This window comes from Solea senegalensis, linkage group LG20, assembly GCF_019176455.1.
Source record: "Solea senegalensis isolate Sse05_10M linkage group LG20, IFAPA_SoseM_1, whole genome shotgun sequence".
Classification (NCBI taxonomy): Eukaryota; Metazoa; Chordata; class Actinopteri; order Pleuronectiformes; family Soleidae; genus Solea; species Solea senegalensis.
Window position 1 is genome coordinate 3,169,733 of NC_058039.1, and position 13,886 is coordinate 3,183,618.

The window sequence follows — 13,886 nt, forward strand, 5'->3', positions numbered from 1 at the left end:
CTGATCGCATCTTCATGAGGCGCAACAGCGACACTCTGCGAACGTACGCGGTACTGCACATGGAGTGTCAGGTCACGTAGCTGTTTACGGAAACATTTTACGTCAACACGTGTGCGGGCTTGTAAGTAGCTCCTGTGCTGCTCAGCTCACAGTACGTGAAGTTCTGCATGTTCCCGCAAAAGAGTACCAGCAAAGAGGAGGATAAGGCGCAGAAGGAGGAGGAGGAGGAGGAGTAGGAGTGTTTGTCTGTCGCCTCGTGCACGTTTGCTTTCTATATTCATTTCTGTCGAGGCACGAGGACTCTTACGTGCAGCGGAGGAGGAGAAGGAGAAGAATGAGGAGAGGAACGACGACGTGACCGTGTGAAAACTGTGCAGCAGAAGTTAGCAGAGCACACACGCACACATACATGCGACACGGAGTGGATTTGTGACTGAAAGTGAGACATGATTTTCCGGAAAATTCAATCCGGATCCTGCAGAGCATGGCTGTCCTGGGTGAGTCTCCATTTCCCCGTATGATGTTGTCACTGTTTGTTGACACATCGGCCCACATTAGGCCCACTTCCACCCTCACCTAGGGTGACTTTATTTATTACTGCAGCTGTCGAATAAGAAGCAACATGTTGTGTTCACGTCTCTCAGACTTCCTCTTTTATTTTGCTACGCCCTAGCCGTGCCCTCTGCTTTTAGTCTGGCATTTATCCAGACTGTCATGGCAGTCAACGCTGTGCGTTCACTCACTCACTCATTCACTGTGTGCTGACACGCAGAGTTACTGAACCAACAAACTTTATAGCGCTTCAACAATAACGTGACTAATTCTGCCCTGTGTTCACTAAACCAGGCCACACTCAGTAGTAGTAATAGCATAATAGCATAAGTAGCATTGTACTCTCAGTAGATCACACAGGTCATAACAGGATAAACGAAGATAACATAGCTCACAACGGAGAAATTCACGTTTCAATTCACGCAAAAAACTGTCAAAACTAAACATACCAATTTAAACATTTAGGAACATACACTATTATTAAGCTAATTAGTAGTATATACAACACAGGCAGTGATATAGACAACACTAGCTTATTATATACAGCGTAAACAGTGTAGAAAGTGTTGCACTAATGTGAAGTCAAACAATGACACTTACACGTTAGCAAAGTGCTAACATGTATATATGTATTATGGGTACATTTCCCCCAAAATTTAGCTGCTCTTCTGAAGAAAAAGGAGCAAAATCTGTCCATATATACACGTACACATACATTGGGGCTGGACAATACTTGCAAAAGAGTTTCTAATCAGTCAATATTGATATTTTTTTTAAATAATTACAAATAATATAAAATAATATATATATTATAATATAATATATATAATAATATATTGTATGTACAGTAGTTGTTTCACCCATTTTTTTCCCACTTGGGCAAAGTAAGAGAAATCTTAAAACAATTCAGACGCTGCTGTATTTGTTTAATTCACATTCAGAGTTGGATTCAATTTGACCAGTTTTTTTTTTTATTTTACTTAGTCTTTTCAGATCTTTTACTCTTAAAACTTGTTATAATTGACAGAAACACAGTGAAGGGCAGTGTAGGGCTTGTATTTTCATTGATGACGGCCACTTTGACGTCAATGTTTTGTCAGTTTTATTTTTTCCTCTGTTGTTGTGGGAATGAGATATCTCTGATGATCACATTAAATGACCATGTGTCATCAAAGAGTAAGGACACACGTTTAACTGCTATTCTTAATTGTAGTAGCTTCTGTCGTATTTGTAATCACTCGTAAACATACTGCTGTTCATTGTCTGGGCGCTCAAAATACCACGTCAAGCTTTGTTATTGCTATCAATCTTGAGTCAGTGTCTATGTAGGGGAGGGCAGTCAGCACTCAATAATGTTTTTTCTTTGCATTGCAGTACTCGTTTTAAACAGTAATTTTACATCACATCTTACCTATAGCCTCTTTAAGAAACCAGTTTATTGTGGTTTTAAAATATTTGTGTGATAGAAAAGAACAAACTATATTGTGATAATTATTGTAATCCATCTAAACCTTCTTGCTTGTCTTTGCAGGTGTCAATGAGGCAGGAGCTGTGTTTCTCCTCAGTGCCCCCTCAGCCGGTACCCCCACTGACCCACACCTTACAGGGTTACCTGAAGGCCCTGGAGCCCCTGCTGCCTCCTGAGGAGCTCAGCCACACCCGCAGGATGGTGCATGAGTTTGGCCGGCCCGGAGGCCTAGGTTCACATCTGCAGGCGGGGTTGGAGAAGAGAGCCAAATTCACCAAAAACTGGGTTTGTTTCTTCTTTATCTGTGTGGGAAGTGTTACAGCTGTTACATATGGGGTGTGGTTACGTGTAGATGCGGCTTATGTTGTGTGTTTATTTTTTTGTCCTCTTGTAAACAAGTGAATGCTGTTTTCAGGTTAGTAATATGATTTAGTCTTTGGGAAAACATTGTTGTTTTTTTTAATCTCTTTAATCTCTTAATTCTCTTTGTCACAGATGTCACCTTCAGCTAAAAGACTTTTCTAATATTTAACTTTCTAACACAACATTAGCACATAGTTTGGCTTACTTGAAGCTCTTACTTACTTCTAGCTCTGGTTTGTACCCAAATGTTTAAATGCACTTATTGTAAGTCACTTTGGATAAAAGCGTCTGCTAAGTGACATGTAATGTAATAACATTTTATAGACAGAAAACTTAACCAAAGGGTTAATTGATGATTAAATAGTTGTTAGTTCCCTGTCATGTAAGCAAAGTTGGTTAAGATTTCTCTCAGAATTAACAAAAGAAAAGAATCAGTCAAACAAATTCCTCTTAGAAGAATAGTATGGGAATTACAGTGCAGAAGTCTCAGAACCTGTTGTTACTGATGTGACTGGTCTGTGCTAAAATACACACTATATATTCGACTGGCTGGCAGTATGAATAGAATTCTGACTCAGAAATATATTCTGATGATAAAAAGCAAAAAGTTGGACTGAAAACACAACTGCGTTTGTTTTTCCTAAATCTGATGCCAGGGTTTCCCAAATCTTACACCACAGAAGTGTGTGATTGGCCTAAAAACCTCTGCTGATTCAGTAACTATAAAATCTTGTGTGTTTGTGTGCATGTGTGTGTGATTGTGTGTGTGTGTGTGTGTGCCGACTTCCTGCAGATCACGGACTGGTGGGTGCAGTGGGCGTACTTGGAGAGCAGGCAGCCTTTGCCTGTGCACTCGAACCCGGCCATCTCTCTGCCAAGGAGAGACTATAATGACTGGAGGAGCCAGCTAGTGTGAGTCAGCACACACTGATGTAGTTCACAGACAGCGACACAGCGCAGCAGAGACAAACCAGAAGCTGTTTCAATGTCAGCTCTTACACCTGGAAACATTATTAAAAAGAATTTATTGCACAGTAAGACCGGCTCCTACTCGTATAAAAGAGGAACAGCTGGTGATTGGGTTAGTAACAGTGTTGTGGAATGTTACTTTTACAGTTTTACAAATATTTTACTGCAGTGAAAAAGTAACTTCTTACATTGCAACATTTCCACCTGAGAAAAGTAACTTGTTAAAGTACTTTTAAAGTTACCAAAAATGAAAATCCATATGATACAGTATATGTAGCTGCTTGATTTCACCGGCAACTGTATCATTCACTCAGCAAATGACTAAAACAGTAGGCTGAAAAGGCTGCTTGTGCCCTCTCCAACTATTATTTTTGTTATGTTTATTTGTTTTGCACAATTAAGAAAATGTCTACATCTACATCTGCTGTGACATGAGTATGAAAAATGTTTACTGTTTACATCAGAAAATCTGTCTTGAATGTGTTACGTGTTTGTCTCCACAGGTTTGCATCCAAACTGATCACAGCAGTTCTGGACTTCATCGCCAAGATTAAAACGTAAGTTCTGCATTCACAAGTGTAATAATATTATGTGTATATATGAATTCCCTTGAGACTGGACATTGCATCATATTTATATATCATATGTTAATTATGAAAAACAAGCAGCGTCATAGTTATATAAATGTCCTTACCACTCTGAGTGTTTTTTATTTAACTTTAATCTCAGTCAAATCTATAGTTAATCTCTTTAATCACAGTCTGTGTCGCTGCTCTCTGTCTGTAAACACGACAAAGCACAATCAGGTTTATAGTAATCCCATCATATATAGGCTGTTAAAGATAATCTGCTACGATCATTAAAGCAGGTGATTGCCTATAATCTGAACTCTGTTAGTTCATCTGCTCCAAACGCTCTCACACTCTCTACAGCTTCTATTTTGGTTCTTTAACTTTAGCCTGCCTGGCTTGTCCTCATATTTCTCCGCTGCATGAACTTATCGTGCATCTAAATTTATTTGCCCACATTGTACAAACAGTCACAGTATCATTTGGCAACAGCTGCACTCTACTGAAAGATCACTGGTATGAAGACGGCCGGCCCCAAGTGTATGATTACATGTAAACAGACTTTACTGTCCTACATCACTGTATCATCAGGAGATGTATAATAGAATAATCTCCTGATGGAGTATAACGGTGTTATACTTCCCTACAGAGGATGAAAGTAGAAACTACAGAGTCAGGGAATTTTGGTGCTTCTTTTTATGCCTCAGAGTCTGTGCCAGCTTCTGCTGGAGGCGTTAAGTTGTTGGGCGCATCATTAATGTGGAATCTGAAGAAAAGATTTGAAAAGACGTTTCAAATTTGGCACATAGACTCAAGGATTAACTCTTAATTTAGGTCCCGCTGACCTCACAAAATATGTTTTTTGGCTTCTAGGAAATGAGTGTATTTTAGTCTAAATGTACGTCATATGTGACTGGAATTAAATTGTGTATACTGAAACTGTTTGTCAGCAGAAGCATAGGACCACTGTTGGGGTCAGACCGCCTGTTGTTGAACCCTTTCTGTTCTTTTTCCTTTTCATACTAAATAAAGAATATAAAGTAAATAAGAATTGGCCTGTTCTTCTGAATGTCTACTGATTTATTCCTCTGCATGAGGGTTGCAGGGCTGCTGGTGCCAATCCCAGCTAGGGCGAAACACAACATAAACATTATTTTATTAAATTATAATATTGACATTATTTTCTAATGAAGAAAAGGAGATCATTTTGTAGCGTTAACCAGTGGTGTCGCCCCCTGCTGGCTAACTCCTACTTCCTGGGCTTCACTTTTCAAACCAAATGGCAAAAATAAAATATTTTGTAAACAAACTTGGTATGAACCGCCTCGTCTCTCCTTCTTCCCTGACAGTGGCCAACTACCAGTGGAGTACATGCGAGGGATGCCACTGTGCATGGAGCTCTACCCGCTCCTCTTCTCCTCCTGCAGGATCCCCGGTCCCAAACACGACTACATTGCACACTATGGCCGCAGCCGCTCGCCGACGCACATCACAGTTGTCAGGAACTACCAGGTGGGATTAATTAATTAAGAGTTTTATAGTTTCTCTGTGTTTTTTACATTACATTACATGTCATTTAGCAGACTCTTATATGCAAAGCGACTTACAATAAGTGCAGTTTGGTACAAACAAGAGCTAGAATTAAGTACGTTTTGCAAGTAAGCCAAACTATAACGTGCTAGTCATAAGTGCAATGTACAAGTAAGTGCTTTTTTTTTGTCTGTCGTCATCGTCTTCGTTGAGGTAGATTGGAAAGAGATGTGTTTTTATCATGTAATACTATGTAGCTGTCATGTCAGGTCTTTTGCAGTCACATCCCTGCTGGTTAAAGATACTTTGTAAACAGAGGAAGTCATGTGGACTCACTGGAGGATCTACAGTTGATTTTGGCAGCAGGTTGTTTTGTCGGATTAGATATTTTGGAGACAATGAAATCAAAACAAAATCTAATGACAGCCATTTTATTATAAGATAAGCCTGGTGGATATCAATTTACCTTGTCGTGCCCTATTTATCAGACAGATACATGTAAGAAAAGGCTGAATATGGGCTCTGTCCAAGGCTACGCACCAACACATCTTGTTCTCCACTTACATCAGTTTATTCTGGCTGCTTTTAAATACCAACCATCATCGTCTGACGCCACTTTTTGTCACCAGTTCTTCCAGCTGGAGGTTTACAACAGTGACGGCTCTCGACTGACTCAGAGTCAGATCCACAGCCAGCTGCTGAGGATCCGCTCTCAGTCGTGGAAGACTGACAAGGAGCCGATGGGCATCCTGACCAGCGAGCACCGCCACACCTGGGGAGAGGCCTACAACCGCCTGAGTAGAGGTAGATGACTGGACTGCATTCCGTCCTTATTACTGTACAGTATACACGCTTCTTAGATAATAATATTAGTTTGTTAGTTTATTTCGGTCACAGGCATTCACAAATAAATGCAGGTACATTTGTGTTGACACATATTAAACACACATTCTTATAAATTAATTGCACAAAAGAAATAGACCGAAAAGGTGAAGACTGAAGCTCAAGCTTATTTCACCTTATTATAAAACAAAAACCATTATAATCAAAACAAGAAAATACATTTATGTACAGACAAAGTATTACTCTATGTTCATATATGTGTTAATAGTCAGAATTTTTGTTTTTTTGTGTTCAAATAGTGATGTAGATCATTTTAATTCCTCTGTGCAGCTGTTATGTGTGTGTGGTTCTACAAACACCAAGTGTAATCGCTGAGGGTTGTGTTTAAAGCATTTGATGTTCAGTATTGACAGTCGTGCTGTAAATATTGTTACCTCGGGATCACGGTATGTTTAAATGCCCAGAGTGTTGACGTAATGCCATACCTGTTTTTGTTGTGATGGGCAGGGCCGTCTTGAATTGTTTTCAGTTGTTTTTTTTTCCTCTCTCACTGGAATAAACAACTCATGCACTTGTGTAGTCAACGTGAGGAATGGTCTGCTCTTGTTTCCTACAATTTCCACAGTTCTGCTTTTATTTACTAAACCTTGTGACTCCCCTGTCCCTTCCTTCATTTCTTTAATATAGTCTATGTGCACAACAAGAAAATAACTAAACCAATGTGCACATACTGTATACCATCAGCCATTTTTCTTTACATAAAGGAAAACTCTCAAGCTAGTTCTAAGTGTCTTTAAAGTTCCTGGTTAGGAAATCATGGAGATTTTGTTTGTCCTAATCATCTCACTGTGTCTGTTTGTTCTTCACTCAGATAAACTAAACAAGGAATCAGTGCGTCTCATAGAGACGGGACTTTTCTCCGTATGTCTGGATTCTCCGGTGATGAGGATATCAGATGAGAAGTATGCACACACACACACACACACACACACACACACTCTCTCTCTCCCTCTCTCCTTACAGTATCTTCTGTTGCATGTAAACATTTGTCATCACCAAACCTTAATGTGTCCGTGTGTTGGGAACCTTTTTTCGACTAACATCTTATCCTGTGTTAGAATCCATACTCCATATCTCCCTCAGGTATTTCAGTGTTTGCCGACTGTGTTGTGTAATTCTCCGTGTGTGCTCAGTTACCTTTGTGTTGTCTGTGACATTTGATTGTGTGCACCTATGTTCAGTCTCCACTTCCTCTGTATTTAAATATCATCACAGTCGCTTCCCTTTGGCACCTCTGTACCTAATGACTGTCACACAGTGTTCGGAGGTTTCAGTTCTGACTTTCGACTGACAGGTATGCCAGCCGCAAAGCGGCACAGATCCTGCACGGCGGTGGGACGTTCTCCAACAGTGGCAACCGCTGGTTTGACAAAACGCTGCAGGTGAGTGCGGCGTGACAAGGAAAAGAGAGCAGCTGTCACAACACGTCCGCTCACTCTGCTCTGTGTTGGTTTGCTAGTTTGTCGTGGGCGAGGACGGATCGTGGGGTCTCCTGTATGAACAGGCCACTGCTGATGGTCCACCCATAGCGACACTGCTGGATCATATCCTGCAGTATTGGTAAGATATATAAAGACGCTTTATATATCTTAAATGAGGTATACATTTGTATAAAAAGACAAGCACAGAAAGAAAAACAGTTGATTTTGTTTGGTAGTTGCCATGCAGTCTGATTCTGAGCATTTTTAGAAGGTTTTATATATTACAGGTTGAGCTGAGCCAAAATTCCACTTTATTATTGTTTTTAACCAAATGTAGCTAGATATAGATGTAGAAATATTCTACTCTCTATCGTACACTCTGGAACAACATACAAAAATGCCAGGATCCTAGATTTAATAGCAAAACTATGCATCATACACTTCTAACAAGAACTCAAAGTCATGCCTGCTGACGTGATTTGCTTAGTTGCTCTCAAATCACAAACAAGGTGTGTGGCGTGTTCAATGAAACGACGAAATTATTGATCACAGTGGGTGAAATGATCGGACAAACACAATTAGACTGATTAGAATAAGTGTCTTATTTCCTTTGGTTTCCCAGCAATCACCACCTGACACTTCAGATATGATCACTGGCTTCACAATATTTAGATGGTCTTTAAAGTTTCTTGGCCTACATGAGTCTCTCAAAGTCACCCACAGACACTTTTTTTGCTAATTAGACTTAAATACATTAACTTTTAAATGTTACCACAACCTGACAAGTAGCTATTGTCCCCATGTGAAACACTGGAGTGGTGAAGAGTCGAGAGGATTGTCCTGGAGCTAAATTACAGAACAGATGTTTACACATGAAACCAAAACACATCACATGGTTATTATCCGTATTGTAAAGTAGCTTTAGCACATGTCCTGAAAATGGTCTATCAGATGGAAAAGAGTTGTATTTATACTCCATACATGACTTGTAATTACATTTTTTTGTGAACTGCAGTGAGAATCCTGATTCATTTAGAGCTCCGCTGATCCCTCTGCCGATGCCCAAGAAGCTTTACTTTCACATCGACCGAGAAATCAAGAGGGACATCGAGCTCGCCAAGCAGAACCTCGATATGTAAGCTCTCCATTCTCACACAGACACACACACATGGTGGAGTGAGTGTTTGAATGTGAGGTCTCAGTTGAATAAGAATGCTTTGCTGCTCAGACTGAGCTGGATGTTTGCTTTTCAAAGTGCTGAAGTGAACTCGGCCTTAAAGGAAAGCTTCAGTACAGTAAACAAGGTTATCTTGTCTGCATTAATGTAACCTTGGCTCGAGAACTTGTTCTTTTAAGTCAGGTGTTTCTATTTCCTGATCACGGGCCAAACACAAAGCCTTCATTCATTCATCGTCTGCTTTATACTTTCCTACAAATTATTCAGCTGCCAAAGTCTTAATGAGGAGTACATTTCATTCTCAAAGCAGCTGTGGCTTTGAAGTGGACAGTTGTTCTGCTGTCAATACTTTGACTGAATGTTGACACTTAAACTCCCATCTATTTATTGCTTATAAACAGCAAATAAACATGCAATTACATGTGCAAGACAAACAAACATAGTACAGGAACAAATGGTTATTGATGTAATTGTTAAGAACTTCAACTCCTGTTGGATCCACAAGTGGTTTATAAATGAATAAATTACGTTTTTATTAAACGAGTTTAATAATAACACATTGTACTTGTTGAGAAACACTTGCCACAAGTACACACTTATATAATATTATAATAGACAAGTTGAATCAGAGCTCTTACATTTGCAGATAGGAATGCTGAGTACTTGCTACTACTGATTTTCTTTTATCAGCCTTTGTTGTTGCTATCGTCCAACAGGTGGAATGCTGAGTCAGACATTCCCAACTAAATTCCTCTTTCTGCCATTTATCGATCATAAACTCCCTCTGTTCAGATCAAACACAGATAGCCAGTCATTTTCAATGGAGAAAAAAGTTGAATGGTAGCAGGAAGGAGCTGAGTGAAAATTTGAAATCCACTATAAAATGGAGGAGGAAATCTCGTCCACAAAATGGTGGAAATGGGAAAACCGTAGTAGAATTGCTGACTCTACATTCCCAAGTAATGACAACAGGAAAAACAACAATGGAACAAATTGTGAATCTTTCCAGAAAATATGAATGAAACTATGAAAACAGAGGCTCTTGCTGTACAAACACCTGTCTGCCACCACCATACTTGGTTTGCTCTGTCTTCAATCAGCCTAAAAGGGCACATGTCGCCCCTGGCTGCCCCTAGCACCCGCGTCAAATTCACTAATTATAGCCTACAAAGTGCTTCATCTGGCTGCTCCCACCTACTTCAATGCTCTCATAAAGGCTTATGTTACCCCTCGACAACTCCGTTCATGAAAGGATTGTCGTCTGGTGGTGCCAACACCCTGCACAAGACAATCCAGACTCTTTCCATGTGTCGTTCCACTACCAGCACTACCAGAACAGGAAGCTCTTGAAGACCCAGCTTTTCCAAGAGCATCTTCTGTCCTAGCACTTACCTTAGCCCCTCCCCTTGGATCCACCTCAGCACTCTCACCCTCTGTCAGTCCACTGTTCATATCTAGTGGATTTCTTTCCAAAACTTCTTCTATGCAGCTTATTCCACTTTTGTAAGTTGCTTTGGATAAAAGCGTCTGCTAAATGCTTAAATGTAAATGCTCTGTGACACTGGAGCATGTGATGTCTAGATTTGTATGCAGTTTAGTGACTGAACCATGAAGTTTGGAAAAATTCAATCACAAATACTGAACAATGATTTAAATGTCCTGCAGTTTGATCAACGACCTCGACGTCAATGTGTTCAACTTCAAGAAGTTCGGCAAAGACCTTCCCAAGAAGCACGGTCTGAGTCCGAACTCCTTCATCCAGGTCGCCCTGCAGCTCGCCTACTACAGGTCAGTGACGTCGTCATTTTAAAGAAGATATATACAGGAAAAAACTTATTTATATTTGTCTCATGGGCATTTTCTTTTCTTCTTTTTCATTAAGAGTCCACAATGAAGTGTGCCCGTGCTGTGATATCGCGTCCCAGCGGATGTTTCGCGGAGGGAGGACAGAATATATTCGCTCACCAACAAATCAGACGCTCAAGTTCATACAAGCCTTTGATAAACAAAATGTTTCGGTGAGAGACGACGCACTGAATGGAAATTGGATTTGATTTTGTTTCAGGGAGTTTTAAATGAAGTAATTGTAATTATTGCTTCTTCTTTTTTTGTGTGTTTGCAGCATGAAGCAAAGCTCCAGTTGTTCAGAGAAGCTGTCAATGCCCACACAGCTCTGACTAATCTGGTAAATACCCAGAGAACGAGCTCAACGAACAAGCTTTTACTGATGAACTCATTATTATATATGTTTTTCTCTGCTCTGTTCAGACAATTAAAGGACTCGGAATCGAGCGTCACCTGCTGGGACTGAAGCTGCAGGCCATCGGGGAAGGACTGAGCATCCCCAAGATCTTCATGGACACAGCGTACGGCCTCGCGACTCACTGGAAACTCCGGACAGGGCAGGTCTGTTTTTGTGTGAATGTGGTTGTTTGTGTTCATCTGTTCCCTAACCCGAGTACATGACCCAGTCTGAACAAGGGTCTTTCTGCATGGAGTTTGCATGTTCTCCCCCAGTGTGTGTGGGTTTGTATTATGGGGGGGATTGGGCAAATTGGACACTCTGAAGTGAGAGTGAGAGTGAATGGTTGTTTGTCTCTATATGTGTCCCTGTGATGGACTGGTGAACTGTGTGATGCTCATGTGGAGGATGAAGTGGTAGATGGATGATACTGCCAATTATTCTACTTAATTAATATCCCATTAATTGATGGCAATTCTTTGGCCCATATACTGTATTTAGGCAATTTAACTTTTTACCTACATAAAACATTACTCTTTAATTATAACTAATAATAAACGATTGTTTAACTTCCCGTTCTAACCAGAAAACTGCTAATGGTCTGTCCTTACAATCTGCATTTTATGTCTCCATTGCAGTACAACTACTGTAAATACAGTGTATACTTTATACTAAATATTAAACTAGTTATTAAAGTTTTAGCAACATTCATTAAGTTCTGAGAAAAAAAGCGCAAACAAAAAAAGAAAAAAAAAAAAGGCAAACAAGGCTAAGACTAAAGGAACAGATGTTTACCTTTATTTCTTAGTCTGTACATTTTTATATATAAACACATTATTTCTTCAATTAAAGATACTGTGTATCTCTGATATTTAAGAGCATAAAAGGCTTAAAAAGAGGAAAAGGACAAAAAACAGTGGTTGTAGTTTTTGTCTGATGTCACTTCCTATGTAACACAATTTGTCATTTTTAACATTTTTGATCAGATGTAAATGATGTTGTTTTCCTCAGTCTCTTAAACCTGCACATGTTTGACGAGTCATATTGTCTTCGCTCTCGCCCCCTCAGGTGCCTGCCAACACGGACAGTGTGATGTGTTTCGGGCCTCTCGTTCCCGACGGTTACGCCATTTGTTACAACCCCCAGGCGGACCACGTCCACTTTTCCATCACTGCCTTCAACTGCTGTGAGGAGACTCACGCAGAGACTTTAGCCCTCACACTGAAGGACACCCTGTGTCAGCTACAGGAGCTACTGCAGCCTACCGTGTAGCGCTGCTCCTACAATACATCCAACAAGATCAACCCCCCCCCAACCGCACCAGCGAAAAAAACATAAAAACTGGACAAAAAAAACAATTTATTTCCTTATAGTCGACATTTTTGATGAGGCTTTTTTTTTTTCATGTATGCCACTGAATTGTGAGTCTGAAAACAGACTTGTCAAGGTGCTTTTGATGCTTCTTTTTTTTAAGCTTTTGATAAAACATTAATCTATTTCTAATAAGAGCTGAGCAAGCAGGCTGCATGATAGTCGTCACACTTGTCTCGTGTTGATATACAGTATATAGAAGTGAAACCAAAACAACGTGAAAAGTCGACCTGACACTCCAGCATTAACTTGATCACGCCAAAGCATTGTGTGTTGAAACTGACCAGTCTCTTTTTACTGGTTGTGGGATGACCTGTAAGTAGCCTGTGTAGTAACCTCATGATAATTAAGAGGAGGTGTAGAATGAGAAAAGGCAAAAGGAAAGAGAAGAAGCTTGTGATGAACCATTACGGATGCAAACTGTCATAAAACACCAGGAACTCCAGAGACTATACACGGTATCTTTCACCACCATAACAAATGTTAACAAATCAAAAAAACAAACAAAAAGCATCAGAAAGCTGGTCATTATTGGTGAAGGTGCAAAGAGATGAGCTTGAATGAACTGATCTGCTTGTGTTTTCTGTATGTTGAACTGAAAGTGAAGAGGCTGTGGCCCCGTGTAGTCGGGCATGTTCAGCTCTTAGCTCACAGGACTGATTAATAAAGTCTTTTATCACATTGTTCCTCATGTACAGTATATGCTTTGTGTGTGTGTGTGTTAGAATGTAACAGTGAGTGAAGAAGCTGGGGTAGATTGTGCTTGTTTTAAATAGAGTTACTTTTTTTTTATTGCATACTTGTTAAAGTCAGAGTTATTTCCACCCTGTGGTAAACCACACGTCCTTGTGCTGTCATTTTATAGCAGCTATGAGTATCGGAGCGAAACTCGTGGGAACCTTGGGGGAATTCAAACCACTCATTTTAATTGTGTGCAAATTGATTCATGGTGAGTTTTATGGTTGGTCTGAAATAAAAAGAGCTGCATCAAATGTTTACATGGCCTCCTGACGATCACTGTGTGTCCAGTGTTTTACACAAACTATAACAAATCACCTGGTGTCAAGAGGGAAGCACTTGATCAGTCCTGCATTCACTCTGCAGCAGGAAATAAAGAGTCAAATGGAAACTACTATAGGACAAGACACTGAAAGATTAATGTGATAGAAAAATTTGCTGTATGAGAAGCAGCTTTGAGTGGTCATCAAGACTAGAAAAGCACTTTGTAAATACAAAATGTTTACTGTTTATAATGCTTCTTTAATTTTTCTCCTTTACTACACAGCACTTTGGATGAATAAAAAAAAAAGATTTATTTTTT

General features: G+C 39.9%; 1 protein-coding gene across 1 annotated transcript; it reads left to right on the plus strand.

Moving 5' to 3' along the window:
* Positions 1-87: 87 nt before the first annotated feature.
* cratb (carnitine O-acetyltransferase b) lies at positions 88-13,561 on the plus strand. The gene is made up of 15 exons (XM_044053064.1): positions 88-497; positions 2,084-2,305; positions 3,177-3,295; positions 3,856-3,909; positions 5,271-5,433; positions 6,081-6,255; positions 7,166-7,256; positions 7,649-7,736; positions 7,814-7,914; positions 8,791-8,910; positions 10,618-10,740; positions 10,835-10,970; positions 11,075-11,137; positions 11,221-11,358; positions 12,263-13,561. The coding sequence occupies exons 1-15, from the start codon at positions 447-449 to the stop codon at positions 12,464-12,466; spliced, it is 1,848 nt and encodes a 615-aa protein (XP_043908999.1). The 5' UTR covers positions 88-446; the 3' UTR covers positions 12,467-13,561.
* The last annotated feature ends 325 nt before the right edge of the window (positions 13,562-13,886 follow it).